The following is a 21279-nucleotide window of genomic DNA, read 5'->3' on the forward strand; positions in this document are numbered from 1 at the left end:
CAGCAACAGTGGTCCCACTCCACAAAGGGGGTACCTCTACAGACCCTGGGAACTACCACCTCATAAGCTTAACCAGCCTGGTCTGCAAAGCTATGGAAAGAATCATTATGGAACTCATAAACAGAGACATAGGGGACCTACAGACACTTGACCCCACCCAGTTCAGCTTTGTAAAGGGCAGATCCTGCCTTTTGAACCTGGTTGACTTTTTCGAAACAGTCACTAGAGCCATTGATGAGGGCAAAGCAGTCCATACAGCCTACCTGGACTTGGCTAAGGCCTTCGACACAATACCCCACTCAGGCATCATAGATAAGCTCACCAGCTTAAACGTAAACCCTTATGTCACTAGATGGGTTGCAATCTGGCTAAAGGACAGAACCCATAAAGTTAAAATCGCTGGAGCAATGTCAGACTCAAAGCCAGTTACAAGTGGTGTCCCACAGGGATCTGTCCTGGGACCCCCTCTTATTCTGCATTTATTTCTCAGATGTTAAAGCAAACATGGGAGGGTTGTGGCTGACAAAGTTCGCATATGACTGCAAACTAGGCGCCATAGTCGATACAGCAGTGGACACATACATCCTACAAAAAGGCCTCACAGAAACTGACAACTGGTGCCGGAGTCACGGCCTTAAACTAAATGCCAAAAAATGTATAGTCATCCCCTTTGGGAAAAACAAAGTACCCACAAATTATCACATAGACAGCAACCCACTGAGTACGGAAAAAGTAATCAGAGACCTAGGGACCCAAGTCGACAGAGACCTCTCATTTGACATCCACGTTGCCAAAGTGGTTAGAAAAACATTCTACCTTGCACACCTCATCATGAAGGGATTCACATCCAGATCCAAGGATGTCATTGTACCCTATACTCCTCCCTCATCAGACCCATGATTGAGTACAATGCCCCATTTGGTATGTACCTCACCCGGCATTTGCAACAGCTGGAGAGACCACAAAAGTACCTCACCAAGAGAATCAAGGGTCTCCAACATATGTCTTATTCTGCCAGACTAAAGAAACTCCAGCTCTATTCAGTAGCATACCGCCTGCTCAGAGGTGATCTCTGCCTGACGTACAAGGCCATGTCCAATCAGGATCTGATGGACATGCTCCACCTCAAAAAATCCAAATCCATCAGGACCACGAGAGCTAAAGACTTAAACCTCGGCACAAGTATGAATAGGACATGCTGGAGGGATAGATTCATAACTCAGAGGCTTCCCATGCTTTGGAACAAGATCCCAGTTCATATTAGGCAGAGCCCCTCACTGACTCTCTTCAAGAGAAATTTTGATGAGTGGATGGGAGATCGTAAGTTTACCCCAGGAGTCACATCTGTGTCACTGCTAGACAGGGGCACAGTAAACTAATTCTATTATATAAGGGGGGCCTTCATTGTACCACTACAAGACAGAGGCACAGTATTCTAAATCTATTCTGTGCATTTTTGTGCATTTTTGTACCATTTCATGGGGTGGCGAAAGCCACATCACTATGGCTAGGCTTACAAATGCCCCAGGGCAGATAGCCTAGTACTAAACTATGAAACTATGAAACTATGAAGCATATGGAGAGGGATTATCTCCCTATTTTGAAGTTTTACCTGTGTTTATAGACGCAGGTGTTTGGGCACCTGTCAGCAGCTTATTCTGTTGGCATTACATATTATGGATGGGGTTGTTATAGTCCATACTCCACGGTGAGGGGTGTTCCCATTCACATTTTACTATTACCTGTATACAGTCATATGGGGGTTATTATTTTTGGACATGAAGTGACTACAGGTATGCAGTTGTACATTACACAAGTGTGAAGGGCTGTTCCTGTAAATATGTACAGAGCATACCTCTCAACCTCTTAGAGCACCGAACCTGTGCAAAAGCTACACGATGGGGGGACAATTAGGGATACATTTTAACGATTGCTCTTACAAGCTTAGAACGTTGATAGAATGTTAGGTTTTGCATTAGCATGACTGTTGTGCAGGTTGTGGAGTCTTATACTCAGGATATTTCTCATTATTTAGTGACGTCAATCCCCAGCTATTTACCACACTGGTGCAGATTGTCGGAGGCACACCAACACTATGGGGTGAACCTGTGGTCATTCTTAGGGTTGCCACCTTTTCAACTGCCCAAAGTGGGACATGTTCTGTAGAGATGTCAGATTTTCCAGGACAAAACATACCTACAGCCATGCATAGTACAGAACTTTAACCTTATTTGTACATATAATAGCTTATTCTAGTAACATTTGAATTGCTTATGCTACTTCACATAACATATTGAGGATTCACATATAAAATTACCATTATCGACTATTAAAGTAAATTAGGAAATAAACTCTCAGGACATTTGCTATGTCTTGATTTTTTCACAGGACACAACTGCCTACAGAGGGATTGTTACTCGCAAAGTGGGACAGGTGGTGACCCTAGTCATTCTGCATTTATCCGGCCAGTTGAGTGGTATGGCACGGACCTCTGTAATACACTGTTGTGTTCTGGCATGGCAGTAGCTCAGCATTAAAGACTGCAGTTGGAACGTGCTGACAGACAGTTTTGTTTCAGACTTCATACTCCAGACATTAATGCCAATGTGCAAACTGTTATTCTATCAAATTCTGTTTCTAAGAGATATGTTTACAGATTGTCCCTGATTTTGGACCTTTGTCTCACTTATATTCATGGCTCTGTCCAGATATCTTGCTCATACAGGTTGACAGGTATGGTCAGTCATGACTGCACACAGTCAGTGTCCCTCACACTTGATCAGGGTTGACCTGTTTATGTAGTGTCTTCCTCGCCCTCATGCCGCTTTCCACTTTGCAAATGTGTGCATTATATTCTCCCTCCTATTCGTGTCTGGACCTGTGCATCATGGGAAGGTATTTTATCCTGGGTGGTAGGTTATACATGCCCACTTAGGGCTGGACAGTGTCATGGACCTCCACTGCACGTTCTGACTTGTGTCCAGATATCTACTGGATTGGACATCATGTCGTCATACCCATTCTACTATTTACACAAGTTGGTCATCCCATGAGGGATATCCCAAAAATTGGTCAAGACGAAAACAAGTTGGATAATGAAGATTTTTGTGGCTGCACGAAAATGTGCAGGGGGTTTTACCTGCAGGGGATACATGGTTTGCAATCCTGACACTGCCTAGGGTGACAATACCTACTACATATCCATAGGGGTCACTGTGTGTAGCTGTTTCTGCAACAAACCAGTGGACCAAGTATGGCTGGATTTGTTGGACGTTCTGGTATGGTGGCAGGTTGTGTGTTGTGGAGGGTATGCTGGGTAGGCTATTATGCATCCAGGTGTGTTGCGTTTGTTATGGCCAGTTCCATCAGGACCCATCTGTGGGTATGTGACGGTGCCGTATCTATACATTTGTCTCGCATATTTCCATATTCATATGTTTGTGAGATTGTGTTCTACACTATGGCCTGTCTGCTTGTCTTGCATCTGTTTCTACATGAGGTTGTGTTTCTTTCCACTTCACCCGCTGCCCCCTCATACACTTCCGGTTCACCTTTTCTGCATATGACACAAGTATCACCTTTGAGGAATTTACCATTAAACACACACCCCTCACACGCGAATTACTCACACCCCATAGAGCACTACTTTGGTTGTTGGCCCTTGACATGGCCAGAGTTACACACTGACTATCCTACATGTGTCGGGTACCTTTATGGTTGTGTTGACTACCCTGCCATGTTTGCTTTCCATATGCTATACCTTACGCACATAGGTACACGCCCTTACTTCACTTTTATTACTTGGTTGGTGTATCCGGGTACTACCCGTTCGACTGTGTCACATACACGTTCAGATTATACAGCTGACTTCCGGATTTTGCCAGCCTGTTCTACACATTGGTAGGATGGCACCTTTTCCTATGTCCAAGCTATTCCTTACACATGTCCGACCATTGTGGACATTGTCTCCCCACAGTCAACGATTGTGTTTCCACCTTTTCAATTGTCCACAGTGTGACATAGGGTTACCACCTGTCCCACTTTGCGAGGGACAGTCCCTCTTTGGGCAGTTGTATCCTGACATGTAATTGTCAACATGGCAAATGTCCTAAGATTTTAGGACAAACATATTTCTTATATTTTATGTGATAGTTGCATTAAGCAGTTAATTCTGTATCTGAAATACCTGACTGTTATGAGACACAGAATAAGCAACTAAAATGCTACAGGAATACGCTTTTCTGTAGGCAAAACAGTTATGTTCAGTCCTTTTTACTGGCTGTGGGTATGTGTCGGCCTGTACAGTCTGATGTCTGTACCAAACATGTCCCACTTTGGCCATTTGTAAGGGTGGCAACCCTACTGTGACAGTTGCAGTGAACACAGCATATTTTACAGGCCGACACATACCCAAGGTCAGTTCGGCAGATAGAACTTACAATTCTTGCCTATATCTAAGCTTATTCTTGTAGCATTTCAGTATCTTATTCTGTCTGTTATGACATTTATGTATTATACGTCCAATGAAATATGTTTAATGCAACTATTGCATGCCATCTATGGAGGAATTATGTCCTATATTCTCTGGACATTTGCCAGTTTTACATGTTTGTGTCAGGACACATCTGCCCACAGAGGGACTGTCACTCGCAAAGTGGGACAGGTGGTAATCTTGGTCGACGGTACGGATCATACTGTTCCCTTCAGCCTACATGTGTCCGTGTTGTTATGGCTTGTTTATATGCTCCTTCTGTTTTGTTTACATGCGTATGCTATTTCCTATCACATTTGGTATGTGAAATACGGACATACCTTTTGTATGTGACTATTACATGGCTTGTGGGATATGATTCAGACATACGGTCACTACCTATATCTACATTTCTCCTCGTGTATTTTGTTATGGACACATCTGCACAGCTATGTTCCCTTCCTCAAATTATGGGTCAGATGGTGACCCTCTCCGTTGGACTGGACATACCTACTGGCGACGCACTAACATCTGATACGTTTCACTTTCACATGGTATAGCTATCAACACTACGTTGGACTACAGGCACACGGTTTTCCTGTCATTTGTTCATGGGTAGGGACCCGTTATTCCCTACCGTGCATTTGTGTTTGACTCTTCATTTTCTGTTCGCAGGGACTCTTCTTTGCATACGTTTCAGTCTCCACTGATAGGTACGATTACTATAGCTGGCGGAATATAATATTCAGCAGTTTAGGTTGCTCCTCGAAAGCCGACATTGACACGCCTCCCTGCGCAACTTCGATATGCCCCTTGCACTCGCGCACGTTTCCTATGCACGTGGCTGTGGCAGCTGTGCTCCTTCATTAATATGCATATGGTGCGTCTACTCCACATCTACGCCGCACGGCCGGTGCAAGCCTTACGCCGGACTTGCGCCGAGCTTCATGAATCCGGGGGACAGTTTTACAAGAAGCTTTTTGTACAAGCTTTTAATGAATGGTTACATTAATTATGGTTTATATGATCTGATGAACATTGAGTCTCCTAAGTTAGGTGTCCTATTTAGGATACCTAAATTACACAAAAATCTTGTTAACCCTCCATTTCGTCCCATTGTGTCTGCGCCAAACAGTGTGTGTGATGGTATTGCCTTGTATTTGGACAGTTTGCTCAACTGCTTGGTGCAAAATCTGGATTGCTATTTAAAAGATTCTTGGGATCTCCTTGAAACGTTGGAAAATGTGAATGCTATGTATTAGTACAAACACGAACATATTCCTTTGATTACTGTAGATGTCAACTCCTTATTTATTAGTATTCCACACAACAAAGGTGTTGAGGCATTGAGAGCATTTTAACTAACAATTATAATTTCTCAATTGATAAAATGTTTATATGTTGTTCTTTAATGAAGGTAATTTAAAAAATAATTATTTTTTGTTTGAGAAAAAGTATTTTAAGCAAGTTTGGGGTGTTGCAATGGGGTCCAGTGTAGCCCCTTCCTTTGTGAACTTAGGATTAGGCTGATGGAAACAAGAAATATTATCTAAGTATTCATGTTTGACAAAATAGTGCTATATAAACGTTTTATGGACAATCTGCTTTTTATTATAGATTTAGAAGTAGGAGAGGTGGATAATTTTTTGGGTGAACTTAACAACATCTCTGATTTTTAAATTCAAAGTTAGTGGCATTGGTAGTAATATACACTTTTCAGATGGTAACTTGGCATGGGATCTAAACAATAAAGAGAAGAACAGTAAGATTTACAGGAAGGAGATGGTTCTGAATAATTATTTGCACTTTAAAAGTGGCCACTCTGGAATTATAGATAAACTCACCAAAGAGGAACATACCAAGTGGGGCAGATGATAAGTGCATCTCAGATGACCACCAAAGAGTGTGATTTTTTTTTAAGTGAAACAACTACCGTTATTGAAATGTTTAAAGAGAGGGGGTATAATAATGAATATTATATGGGGTAGCCCTAGAGGTATTTGACAAAAGAGGGAGTTTATTTAAACCAATTTTAAAGGGAGGAGATCCTGCAGCCTTAAGAAAAACAAGAAAAACAGGAAATTTAGATCAAAATCCAGCCTTTATGTTAGATATGTCTGTTGATTCCTTTGCTCTAAAGGAGGTTATTAAATATAATTGGAAGATACTGCAGGGGAATCATGATATGTGGGATGTTTTAGATCAGAAACCTACTTCTGTTTATCATATAGTTATGTCAAGAATCTAAATGGCAATGCTCAGATCTCTTCTGAGCTACAACAGAATGGCATTAAATATACTGATCCCAAGGATATTGCCAATATCCTGGCAGATTGATTCAGTGCCAACTTCATCCCCCTCTCACCCCCTAAAGGGCCCAGCTCAACACCAAAAGATTGCCAAATTCCAGTAATCACGGCCAGACAGGTAAAAAATGCACTCTTCAAAGCTAAGAATACACCATCCATGGGACCAGATGACATCCCGGGCTGCGTACTACATGAACTACAAAATGAACTGACACCTCACCTAAGTGTCATGTTTAATCATAGCCTCGCCTCAGGCTTCATGCCCAATGAGTGGTGCACAGCTACAGTTATCCCACTCCACAAGGGGGATCCACCTTGGATCCCGGGAACTATTGTCCCATCAGTCTGATGAGCCTGATCTGCAAAGCCATGGAACACATTATCATGGAACTGATAAACAAAGACAGTGGCAACCTTCAATCACTGGAACCCACCCAGTTTGGTTTTGTAAAGGGCCGATCTTGTCTCCTCAACCTGATTGACTTCTTCGAATCAGCATCTAGAGCCGTGGAGGAGGGCAAGGCGGTCCACACAGCCTATCTAGACCTCGCCAGGGCCTTTGACACCATCCCCCACTCTGGAATCATAGATAAACTTACTAAGCTGGGCATCATCCCTACGTCACTCGATGGGTTGCCAACTGGCTTACTGACAGAACCCACACTGTAAAAGTAGCTGACTCAAAATCCATCTCCAGACAAGTGACAAGTGGTGTACCTCAGGGTTCAGTCCTCAGACCCCTCTTGTTTCGCATCTACTTCTCTGAACTACAGACCAGCACTAAGGGACTCTGGCTAACAAAGTTTGCAGATGACTGCAAACTAGGAGCCATTATTGAATCCCCAAATGATGTGGATACTCTACAAATGGGCCTTACAGAAACAGATGCTTGGTACCAGAGCCATGGGCTCAAGCTCAATGCCAAGAAATGTATAGTTATCCCCTTTGGGAAAAAGCATGTATCCATGAATTACCACATAGGTGGCAGTACACTAAATACCGAAAGTGTGTTAAGAGACTTAGGGATACAAGTGGACAGTGGTCTCACCTTCAATAACCACATCACCACAACAGTCAGGAAATCCTTCTATGTGGCACACCTCATCACTAAGGGCTTTTCATCCAGAAAAAAGGAGGTCATTGTTCCATTGTACTCATCCCTCATTAGACCCATTATAGAGTATAATGCCCCATTTGGTGTGTACCTCACAAGACATCTGCAGCAACTGGAAAGGCCACAGAAATACCTCACTAAAAGAATCACAAGCCTAAAGTAGATGCCCTATGCTGACTGCATAAAAAAACTCCAGCTATACTCTGTCGCATATAGCCTGCTCAGAGGCGATCTCTGCTTAACATACAAGGCCATGTCAAACCCAGAGCTGTTGGACATGCTACACTTAAAAAAATCCTTATCCCTCAGAGCCACACGCTCCAGGGATCTAAACCTGGTCATCACAATGAACCAAACATGCTGGAAGGATAGGTTCCTGACCCAGAGACTCCCCATACTCTGGAATAGACTGTCCATACCTATCAAGCTGAGTGCCTCTTTGCCCCTCTTCAAAAAGAACCTTGACGATTGGATGGGAGATAGGAAATTCACCCCAGGGATCACGTCATTCACCTTGTTAGACAGAGGACCAGGAAAGTAATAGCCAGGGAATTGTTATCGCGAGGCTTGTATAGGTCCTAGGGCTGATAGCGTAGTACCAACCTAAGAACATATAAGTGTTTTAAGACAATGTTAGAAAAATCTGACACCATACAAAAAGTTCCTCAGACAGATAGGGAGGCAGGTATGTATACCTGTGGATTGTGCAATATTTGTAGATTTATTTATGTCATTAAATATATTTATATAGGGAATGTAAATTTTGCTATCTATTTGAAAGAAAGATAGTCTTGTAAATCTATTGGTTTAGTTTATATAGACTTATGTTTAGGGTGCCCTAGTTATTATATTGGTAAGATTAAATGTAGTTTAGAGAAATGTACTAAAAAACACTTTTATAGTATAAAAACTAAGGACAACAATAAAACTTTGTATAAACACTCTATAATTTGTCCTAGCTATAAGAACTTTTTTTTCAGTCATAGAATGTCTTCCATATGAGTCTATATTAGAACACCGAACATTTGAAATGTCGAGTGTTCTAATATCGAACCCTAGCAATTGAAAATACAAAACATTGAGCATTCGGAACAGCGATTTTTTTCCTAGGGAAAACACCAGACACCTTCCTGTATGAACACAATAAAACTGAAGCAGACACAGCGGCACTCAGAAAACTGAATAAATTAATGAATTGTTTTCACGTTTTTGAAGTTTAATCATTGTTTTTACCTTCCTGTATGAAGCCATACACATCTCCTCCAAAGCATTTAGTAGACAAACTACAAATGTACAGTTGTGACATGGACTCTATAGGATATGTTATCTACACTGTGTACTGGTGTACCATAGAACCTGTGTGGCTGCTACGGTTGTACGGTATGCCTATGTAGTGACATGACAAGGGTGCCATTGCACACAATGATAGGTGTGATGACTGCCATATTCAGTATACCAGTGACACTGTGGGATTTATATCCTAAACCTGTTGGCATTGGTTGTACAACAGTGAATGCATCCACATCTTTCTGACCAGTGACAGTCGAAGGGTACATTACTCTCTGTGTCCATAACTCCATATGTAATGGCTCGACTGTATGTGGTGTGGTGTACAGACACTACATTATTTTGCTGGAGTGAATGACTCCCCACAGGATAGTATTGTGCAGTCGATGGCATTTAATCATTGTCAGTGACTCAGACAACAACTGACTGTGTCTTAGACCATCCTGGATAACTAGTGGTTCTGTATGGGATTGTGTGACAGCTCCTGATATGCACTCACATGCTAATGTACTCCAGCAGAGGTCAGTGACAGTGGCTATGACTGCAGAGAGGGAATAGGTAGAAGTGGTACGCCAATAATGAACTCCACTGGTGACTGGTGTCATTGCGGCATAGGTCTCCCAATGCTGTGTTCCCAGAGAATGACTGTCATACACTTGCCTATCCACCACTCCGTATGACATACACAGTTTCCAGCGTGGCCTGCTGGCCTAATATTGTCATATACCTTGTCAGGCCATGGTTGGTGGAGTGAGACTTATGTCTGACATCCATTGCACAGTGTAACAGTCAATGGGCTCTGCCAGTTACAGTCAGTAGGCATGCCCTGGCCATATGCAAAAGTAACAGTATTTGGTCCAGTGTCAGTAGGTGTACGACAGTTTCAGTGCTTGTATCCATGCTAACCCTTATCATGGCATTTCAGGTGACAGGACTCAGAGATCTGGAGACACTGCTTTGCACTACATGCTAATTGTACTCTGTGAAAGTAAGTATTGCAGGTACTGCCAGCATGCTGCAAGAAGAGACATGTGCAATGTGTGTGTACAGAGCACATACAAACATGTTAGGGAAGTGTAATATGTACACAGTGTTTTGCTTAGTTGTACTGCGGCTCACTTGCTCAAAGGATGGTCCAAGTCCTTACCTACAATGCCAAGGAGCACTGCCATCACATCCCCACACAGGGAACCAACATATTGCATCATTTGTTTACCAATATGGGTGACCACTGCAGCCCCCCCCCCCCGTCCAGTGTAAGGACTTACCTGATGGGATCTGGCCACAAATCATGTTCTTTGGAACTACCAGCATGTAACCCTCCTTGCAGACAATACAGGCATATATGTCAAGAAATCCACGTGTAACCTCCTGTGCGATGGTTAACATAGTATGACTGCCCCCAACCCCCCTGCAGATGGGACAGGCAGGTATGCAGAGTTGCACACCCATGCATTATGTCAGCAGCATTACAACTGCATGAACTCAGCTGTACAGGACAAGTGGGAAGAAGGCTCATCATGGCTTACCAAACCTGACTGGTGTACAACTGCCATTAGCAGGCTGTGCAATAACAGGTGCACATTGCTGTGTGACAGTTGGGGTGAGGATGCCCCTAACATGCAGGCACAACCTCCTCAGCTAAATGAAGAACATGGTGTTGTTGTGATGTTGTGTGGCCATGGTAAGCGACAACATTAGCACCCCACACAAAGCAGAACCACAATGTAGTTACATGTGTAAACTCAAAGGACAGGCCCAGAATGTCACTGACCTCAGACATCATGATGGCACATATTATGGGTCTATACTCATACTTTACCTGTACTCTGACACTGTCTGTGTCAATTACACTCCCTTGTCACCACCATATGTGACACATGACAGTCCTACAACCTGTCCCATAGTTCCCATATTTACAAAGCAGTTTGTAACTGGCCAATAAATGGACCATACACAGCATCTACTGCACATGCTAACATTCCATGCTGCATCCCACATGTGATCTCACAAGGATTACTAACGTCATTGGGAAACCCTTGCAATCCTACTGACACCCTTGGCTGCACATCAGTTTGAGAGTGAAAGGGCCACTTCTAATGTCATGCTTGACACTATCAACGGCTAAAAATTTATTTAAAGTTGTGGGTATGAATAAATGCGAGAATTGTAATTTTTGTAAGCATGTAGATGTCAATTCATTCACAGTTAATGGCTACAAATACAGATTGCAAGCAAGGTTTAATTGTAATTCAAGTACTATTGTCTATTTAGCTAGATGTACACATTGTCCTGCATTCTATGTAGGGAAAATGGAGCTTAGACTCCGAGATAGAATGTATGAGCACTTGTATGCTATAAGGTGTAACAAGCTTGACAATGCACTAGCTAAACATATTCATTTGAACATGAACCACAACTTTCAATTTTTAGCCATTGATAGTGTCAAGCATGACATTAGAGGTGGCCCTTTCACTCTCAAACTTGAGGAACTAGAATTAAAGTGGCAAATAAAATTGGATGCATGCAATGCTCCTGGTCTCAATGAGTCATGTTCTATAAGCAGCATCCTAGGTAACAAGCTTACTTTGATTTTGTTACAATGTATAAATGCATATTGAGGTTGTATTCTGCACAACTGATTAGTAATATATAAACTTGTTTGTATGCTTCATATTATATTTAAAAGTAATTTGATTTTATTTTTATTCATGTATTGCTTACTAACTTAGCTTTTTGGTAATGGTCTTTTAAAATAATTAATTAGCTAATTGTCCCACATTTATTTGGTTCAAGTGACTATTTAAATGATTTTTAGTTGTGGAATTGTTATTTCTGATGAAGTTTGCTACTTGGCAGACAAAAAGCGATTCGTTATTTTATTGCTGAATTTTATTAAATCAAGGGTGTAGACTATACAGCTGCTGGGACTTGTTTGTTTTCTTACTGTATTTAATATATATTGAAACTCTACCTCTTTGGCTTTGCTGCCCACATTTTGGGGTCTAAATGTATGATAGGATGAGTAACCAGGTAAGGCTGGGGTGCTCTCTGCAGCTTTGAACCAGGTTTCTGTGACTGCACAAATGTCAGCATCTTCCAGGGTTAAGAATGCTTGCAATGAGTGCAGTTTCATGTTTAGACTCCTAGCATTTAGCAGCATGACCTTTAATTTGTGTTTTGTTGAAATTTTTATGTTGGTAGTATTGACCTCATGACTTTTCCTAAAAAAGGCACTATGAGGGAGGCAAGGACATTTGCCAGAAGCCTGAAGCACAAGTAAGACAGATGCAGGCCATCTTTAGCAAGGCATCATGGTCTGTCGATCATATCTTCCCAGGCTGTCAGGCACTGGATCTCCCTGCAATGACACCAGAAACTAAGACAATTGTTAAAGTAAATCATTCTCTGTATTGAGGCATCATTCTGGGTGACGGTAGAAGTCTGCATTGCAAACACATGCCTGTTGACATACTAATGGCCATAAACCCCAAGCAAATATATATGTAGTAACATTTCCATCAGGTAGATCTATGTACTTGTTAAGTAGCACATCAGTCGTAATATGTGCTGTACATACTCAGGGGTGAAAGAACTATGAACACAGAAACACAGGTGTACACCTAATGTGCCTCAGATCACCATGTCTCTACAGTGGTATGGCAGGGATCATATGGTATAGCTGATGCCACAGTCACCAGTAAGTGACATACTCATAACTTCCACTTACCCTTCCCTTAGCATGCCAATATCTGAGTGCAATGGCCAGTTGTTGACATACCTTTCTAAGCACTATTGGCAATTGCACACAACAGTATTGTCCCTCACAAGGACATTTCACATCTTCAGCATGTGTTAAATGGGAATTGTCTGCAATGAGTTTCATTGTCACCTGTGGCATATAGACTACTCATAGGTTATCTGTGCACAGGGTAATGTGTGCCCTGCTTGATTGCATATGCTGCCTATCCATAGGATGCATAGTAGATGGATGACCCACTGTAAGGACATTAACCTAGTATGTGACATTAGTACTACATGCTTATAGGAGAGCTTTGTCTAGCAGACTGAAACACATCCTTTGGAACAGAACCCTGCCTAATTGCACACAGAGCACCTCAGTGCACCTCAGCACATGCCATCTGTCTGATTGGCTGGGTGACCATCATCCCAGGACATCGGCTTGTACCCCTCTTTTAGTGTGGCAATATGTGCTGATCCTGTAACTATGGTTATGATGATGTCCATGATCATGAGGGCTGTTTGGTCATTATTCTAGTTCAGTTCAAATGTCCTATGGTTCCATAACATGGTGTACAATGCTCTAACAGGCTCATAAACAAACATGGCTACATTGAGGATAGTACCACTTCCAAACACTGTGTACAGGACATGCCAAGGTACATAGTTAGTGAAGTTGGTTGCATGAAGAGGTGAACACTTACCTATGTAATGGTACATACTACAGATCATAGTATGCGTTGCATGCAGCACACCTCATGTCTGCTAGTACTATCAGTTTAGGACATATTATGCTTGATGACATCAGCAGGCTTTGTTGTGGTCAGTCCTTTAGGGGAGGGCACATCACCCTCTACAAATAAAACACTGAAAAACCCTACCTATGTCTAAGTTACACCATATGGATATATATACACACACACAAAGTGGGCTGGAGTGAGATTAGAACCCTTATCTATATAGGCTTACACACCATAGATCACAGTACTTATTGCACTTGCCACGGCTTAAGTCTGATATTACACTATCAGCTGGTAGTTTTAAGGTGGCTGACATCATCAGGCCTTGTAGAATAGGGCAGTTTGGAAGCCAGCAGCAAGTTACAGGTCCAAAAAGTGCATAATCTTTGAAGGTGGATAGCCAGTGAGGGAATGTCCATTGTTTTGCTAGGGAGTATACATATACACACACACACACACACACACACACACACACACACACACACACACACACACACACACACACACACACACACACACACACACACACACACACACACACACACACACACACACACACACACGTCCAAGTGGGCTGGAGTGAGATTAGAACCCCTATTTACCTAAGCTTATACACTATAGATCACAGTACTTATTACATACACTTTTGCTTAAGTTTGATATTACACTGCCAGCTGGTAATCTTAAGGTGGCTGACATCATCAGGCCTTGTAGAAGAGGGCAGTTTGGAAGGCAGCAGCAAGTTACAGGCCCAAAAAGTGCATAACCATTGCAGGTGGATAGCCCAGGAGGGCATGTCCATTGTTTTGCAGGGGAATATATGCACACACATGCACTATATGGGCTGGAGTGAGATTAGAACCCCCTTCCTATCTAGGCTTATACACTATAGGTCACAGTACTTATAACACACACCACAGGTTTAGTCTGTTGTATATGTGATTGCAGGCACAATACTTGTACACTACATAAAATAGGCTTGTGTTGAACAGCATCTGAGGCCTACAAAATGATATTGCTTTTCACTGTTATCTGCATCTAATATCCTAGCGGTGACATAATTTTTATCCTAGCTATGTGTGTACAGTTACCGATATGGCCATATGTGGTTGCCTGCAGTTAAATTAGCAAACCTGTGGGCAGAAACAATGTGACCTGTGCATGCGTGTGTAGACAACATTATACATACACCACCTGCTCACCTGTGTCCATGTGGTGACATCCATCAGGCACAGGGGTGTGTAGGTAAGTGGATCATGTACTGTTGCACCCTTAGTTTGGATCCTTTGAGCAATATTATGGATGTGTGATAATGCAGATTTACTTACCATTATTAGGGTATGTAGGACAATCTGCATATAACAGGGATGTATATATAAATGCAACTATGTGTGTGTATGATATGTATATGTGTTATGTAGATATATGGGGAGAGTCTATGTATAACTTTAACATATATATATATATATATATATATATATATATATATATATATAAAACTATATGTATTGGTATATATCTTTTTGACACTACATAGTGATAGCTATACTGTGCATGTGAGAGAGAGTGAGATAGTGGCAGACGGATATGTATATGTTTGTATGCATAGACATATTTATACATAACAGGTCATTTTGATGAAGGGGTGAGAGAATTGCGTTCATTTTAACTAAGTGTCTGGGCATATCCAGTGGGACTGTCAGGACTTATAAAGTGACTCCAGGCCACACCTACCTGTACTCCAGTCTGGGATTTTATATGTTGCAGATATTAACATCTGTCCCTTTTTCTGCAGTTAACTGCACTGCACTCAAAATGTCCACGACATTCCCAAGCTGTTTGCTGTACTTAATATGTGACTAAGGTTGATAATGTTATACTACATACAGATTGACAGTCTGCATACCTTTCAACTGTCCTGATTTTCACAGAATGTCTAGAGTTTTGCTTCATATGTTTGGTCTGTTCCTCATACATGTGTGGGTTTCTGGTGAATTATTGAATATTGATGTCACTAAGTTATGCTAAATAAAGACAAATATTTGTGTTTCAGACTTTATATCCTTCAGAAAATATGTAATAATGCAACACCTTTTATTCCAGCAACTTTTTAAGTTTATAGGAACAATATTTAAAGTCTGTCCCCATGTTTGGGCCTTTGTCCTCCCAATCTTTCTGGCTTTGTCCAGATTTCTTGCACTAAGAGGTTGAGAGATATGACTATCTGTGAAAATACCAACATAGTACTACCTCACATGCAAAAGATGTGAGTGATTCAAGATTAGAACCATCAGCACCATCACCTATGCTAGCTCCCTAGTCCACTGAGCCACACAGGTCACCAGACAGAGAGGAGCCATTCATCACACAATCAACAGCATAAATATGTACATTGTTATCTTCCATGAAGAGACATACAATGCATGAATGATATCTATGTCACAGCCTTGTGATTCTCTGGTCCATTGATATACCATAGCTGGTTTTCAGTTACAGTGGTTATATGGGTGCACTGCTGTGTTGTGGACGTGGGAACAACAGCACATGATCAGCTTGGGTAGACAGTTGTCCACATATCATTTGACCCCACTGTTTAACATCTCCCTTGCCCGATGTTGTGAATATTCTAACCATGAGGCCTAGTGAATATTAAGGATCACATACTATTGGACTGGGTATCTGTAGTCCCATGTGGATGTTGCATCTGTCCAAATAGCCCACTATATTTCCTTGCATAACAGCAGCAGATCCATACATACAATACCATATTATAGTAATTCTTACAATTAGTGTGTAGGTTAAAGCCTTATCTTGCAAATGCAGCAGTTGACAGAACTGTAGTTCATGGCTGACTCTGTGTGATGCAAACAGTACTCACCTAATACATGGATAGGTACAGGTTGTGTGGGTTGCCTGACATCGGCTATTTTAATATGTGTATGTGAGTAAGAGTAAGGAGTTAGTGCCTAGGGCCCTAAGTTGTCAGTGAATGTGCTATTTGCTGTCTCTTGGCTAATGCCAGGGCATACTGGGCATGCCTACGTCTGCCTACAGGGACATCATCAGGCAGCTGCTCCTCTGAGTCCTCCTGTGAGTGTGAGTGTGGGAGGCTGTGTATCCCTTCCCTTTGCTGATCCTGCTGCAGCTGTTTCCACAGGATCATATTGTGTAGCATAGCACATACTGTGAACATATGTGCACAAGTGGCTGTAGAGTACTGCAGGACTCCAACAGCTATATTGAGGCACTGGAACCGTGACTTCAGCAGCCCAAACACATGCTCCATGATGTTCCTAGTTTGTGTGTGTGCCTTATTATGGTGTTCCTCCATGGCTGTGTGTGCATTTCTGATGGGTGTCATCATCTTTGGTTCCAGTACATAGCCAGCATCCCCCAGTAAATGGCCATATAGGATGTCTCCCCTAGCAAACATCTGGTACAGCTGTGATACGTGCCAGATATGTGAGTCGTGATAACTGCCAGGGCTGCCAGCACACACATTCATGATAATTCCTCGGGCATTGCACATGACCTGGCATTTGATGGAGTGGTACCCCTTTCAGTTGACATAGATTCTACCCTCCTCACCAGGTGGTACCTTGATGTGTACATGAGTGCAATCTATGGCACCCAGTACCCCAGGGTAGTGTGCTATATGATAGAAGTATTGCATATTGTTGGAGGGGAGAAAGGAAAATAAATGTGCTCACTGGTATGTGGTAGCATGGCATCCAGGAACTGGTGGAGTACCTTGGATGCTGATGCCTGTGAGACCCCCATCATGTCACCAGTTGGTCTTTGGAAAGTACCCGTGGCTATTATCCTAAGGGCTACAGATACCTTTGTTTCCACTGGGATGGGCTCTCTTCTGCTGAGTCTGAGTTGAGGGCGGTAGAGCTCAGTGAGTTCTTGTACTATATCCCTGTCCACCCTGTAGTGCTCTACAATTCCAGCTGATGTAGCTCCTGGAAGGCTATCCAAGCAATGAACACTCTTCTCCTGCTGTGCCTAGGCCTATTGTCAGCAACAGCATTGACTTCAGCATTTAGCACATACATATGTAGCAGACCTGCAGCAGCCTCGAGCATTCTTTCAGTTAAAATTCCCAAGTCTGTACTTCAATGGTGCAGAGTATAGGGGAAAAGGATCAGATTGTAGGGCATGTGCATATTTCATAGTGCTCTACTGTAGGGGCTGACTGTGTGATTGGCTACCTTTGATGCATTACACCTGCCTAGTCTATCATTAACATCATTTAATGGCCCTACTTTAAGTTAAACAAGGGTCAAAACTAATTAATACATCATTGCCTTTAAGATGCTCCCAGTAATGCGGAGCACCATGCAAACATGTGCCCTGTAGGTAAACAAAGCTTGGCAGTCAGTGGACACACCCCCCAGACATCCACGCTCAGCAAGGTGGCATGCCGCACAAGCACACTTTAACATGCACTCTGTAGTTAAACAAAGCTTACAAGTCAGTGCACACCCCCCCAAGACTTCCACCCTCAGCATGGCGGTGCACAGTGGAAACAGGTGCAGCTAAGCTCAAATCAGCTTAGAAGTTATTGGACACACCCTCTCCTGATGTCACCTACCTCCTGTGTGGACACCAACACAGTTCTTTGCCTACGCAGTGGGGATATGTGGACACGATTACCCCATTATGTAATTCAGTAACTTCACCTCATTGCATAGGGATCTGTGCTCACAACCTGTAAACTACACACTTCCAAGCCCTGCCACATTAAGAACAGCACCCATGTACCATTGTAGATACTCCATGCAGGGTCCTGTAATACACTTCTCTCTGATAATATTCATTTTGTTTTTTCCGCTTTTTTTTGTTTTGTTATTTTTTATAAGGCATGTTTGCGCATTGCGATGCACCGTGCAAACATGCCCAGATTATTAAAAAAAATATTTTAACATATTTTCTGTAATGTTTGAGACACACAGAGGATAGTTTCACTCATATCTGTGTGTGGTATGCAATTTCTGTCCAACTATCTACATTTTTACAGCCCCTGTCTTCATTTCTGTACCCAGAATTTTTCCATGTACACTACAGACACTGACACAGGGTCTGTAGAGCTGCCTATCTGCTTGCTGGATCACTCAGTCTGCCTCATTTGCATGGAATTCACATGCTTATGAGGTGATCTGCATGCCACGGAACTTCCCTTGTTGGCGTGTGCATGTGTAATCCCCAGCAGTGTTTAGTGAATAGAAAACCTGCATACTTTCATGTAAAAAGCGTGACATGATGCCTACATTGTAAAAAAAATACCACATAGCCTTTATAAACTTCCCCATGGTCTGTTGCTGTATTGTTTATAGCTGATATTTATTTGCTTCTGCAGATTTAGACCAGCGTGTCAAATGTATGCTACAAATATTGTGCATTTTTGTACTTCAGAATTTTGAAAATGGAATATTTCTCATGGGGCATGCTGCAATGATAACTGGTATAAAGCTGCTAAAATGCTTGTAAATGCTGTGTATATGTAAATGTTCTCATTGCCCTTTTAAGACTAGTGTGTGGTCTAGCCCTTTTAAGAAGTTGGCTAAACTATAATGCATTGCAGATTCTGAACTGCAGTTAATTTAGAGTGGATTCTAAAATGGTGCATTGTTTATGCTGAATTGTCTCATTGTTTGTAATAAACATTACCAGTTTACTGAAGCTAATGCTCACTCATTAAATTTTTGACTCGACAAAGTATCAATTTCAGAAGCAACTTCTTACACATAGGAAATATACATATGTTGTTGTTGTTGTGTCTTTCGGCTTTTCCCGGTTAGGGGTCGCCACAGCGGAACTCCGGTCTGCTAATGATTGGCAGTAGATTTTTACGTACCTAGTTGCCAGCTCTGACGCACAACCTTCAACGAAGGTACGCCCATTCACGCATGTCTCCACACAGAAGACGCTTTAGCTGAGAATTGAACAGGACAACGTCTTACTGTGTGGCGACAACGCTACCGCAGCACCACCAACTACCAAAATGAAAGTTTATGAGACTCAGTCATTTGGATTAACTGAATAAAATGTAATCTGGCATAACACATTTAGATAAGTGCTTAAATTATATAAAACTGTAATGTTATATGACAAAACAAACTGTATGCCTAACTGTCAAACAAATGCAGCTGCAAAGTATTTTCATTGGAGAAAAAAACATGCAGCAAGTTAGCTTCTGCTGAGTCACTAAATTAGAATGCATTTATTTCAAAGTAATACACTTGATGTGACCATTCATATATATGTTAACCATTCACAAACAAAAAAAGTTAAGAATATATGAAATTTAGACTTTATTAGCAAGGCATATATTTATACAAAGTTTGTCAACATTTGCTGTTTTGTTGTCCAAAATGTTTCTGAGAATATTTTTATCATTTACCTCTTTTTGATGTCATATAGTACCTGTGGCATAAAATAATAGTGAAACATTAAGAATTCTTGAACAAAAAACTTCTCTGCATAATGCCAGATTATGCTGTAGTCTGTAAATGTACAATTTATATTCTTTTAGAAGAAAAATAAGTTGTTATACCAGTGAAAAGTTATTACTTACTTTTTACTGTTAATAAAATACCATCACTTGATAGCGAGTCAGTAGAGAATTTCCAAGCTATGCATGTGTAGGACTGAAGTTTACCACTCTGATTGTTAACAGTAATTTCTATGGAATCTGAATATTCTTCTCTTTCAACCTCGGATTGTCCTTCATAGAATGTGTACATGCAACTAGTATTACAAGATGTGGAGGAACATCGTAACATCACTGTCTCACCGTTTATATACATGGGGTAGGAAGGCACAACTTTGATAGTTGGCTTTTCTGGTCTAACTGAAATAAGACATAAAAAGGATACATTTATCTGCAAAGCTAAAAAATATAATCATAATGTGCAGTGTATTTCTTGCAGAGATGTACATAATGCAAATAAAAATGTGTATAAATCATCTGAATGACAAAACTAAACTTATGGCCTTAGCTTTTATTTAACAAGATGAGAAAAATAGGCAGTTATGTTGTAAAACTGTTCTTAATAATCCTTCACTGTGATCTTGAACTGATAGTGACAAAGTAACTTGATTTTATTCATCATGTCAGCAGTTTTATGGGGACGCAATCCCATAAGATAGGCAGCACTATGATCTTTGTTGTCTAGGACCCCCAATTTTATGCTGTAGTTTAGCACTTAATAATCTCCACTCTCTAAAGACATCCTTGCTTTTCATGATGGCACGGAAGTGGCTTTTCTGATGCATGTATCTCAGAAACTCTTTTGTACTGTTAAAACTGTTTACATACTCCTTTACTCAGTGTGAATCAAATCTACATAGTCATACAGCCAATCTTCCACAACTCACTCCTTCTGCTGTTATACATAACAATATTTATATTTTGTTATAATCCATAAAAATAAGTACTCAAGAAAATGTCCATAGACGTTTTCAAAATGCTTTCTTATTATATCTTTCTTACTTCTTCAGGATTAAGATATATTTATAAAAATGTTCCAAATTAATGCAATATTTTATTGTGCACAATAACTAAATATTTATGTATGGATTTAGAAAAGTATATTTTTATGAACTGTATTA

The 21279-nt window shown here is 41.3% G+C and overlaps 1 protein-coding gene across 1 annotated transcript in view; it reads right to left on the reverse strand.

The window, feature by feature from the left end:
• Positions 1 to 21279, reverse strand: part of LOC122790291 (carcinoembryonic antigen-related cell adhesion molecule 5-like) — a 663376-nt gene that overhangs the window by 198141 nt on the left and 443956 nt on the right. The window contains exon 5 of the mRNA XM_044057792.1: positions 20243 to 20518. Within this exon, the coding sequence (XP_043913727.1) occupies positions 20243 to 20518 (276 nt within the window). The remainder of the gene's footprint in view (positions 1 to 20242; positions 20519 to 21279) is intronic.

The sequence above is a fragment of the Protopterus annectens genome, chromosome 16.part0 (assembly GCF_019279795.1).
Source record: "Protopterus annectens isolate FY-2018-M chromosome 16.part0, PAN1.0, whole genome shotgun sequence".
NCBI classification, from domain to species: domain Eukaryota; kingdom Metazoa; phylum Chordata; order Ceratodontiformes; family Protopteridae; genus Protopterus; species Protopterus annectens.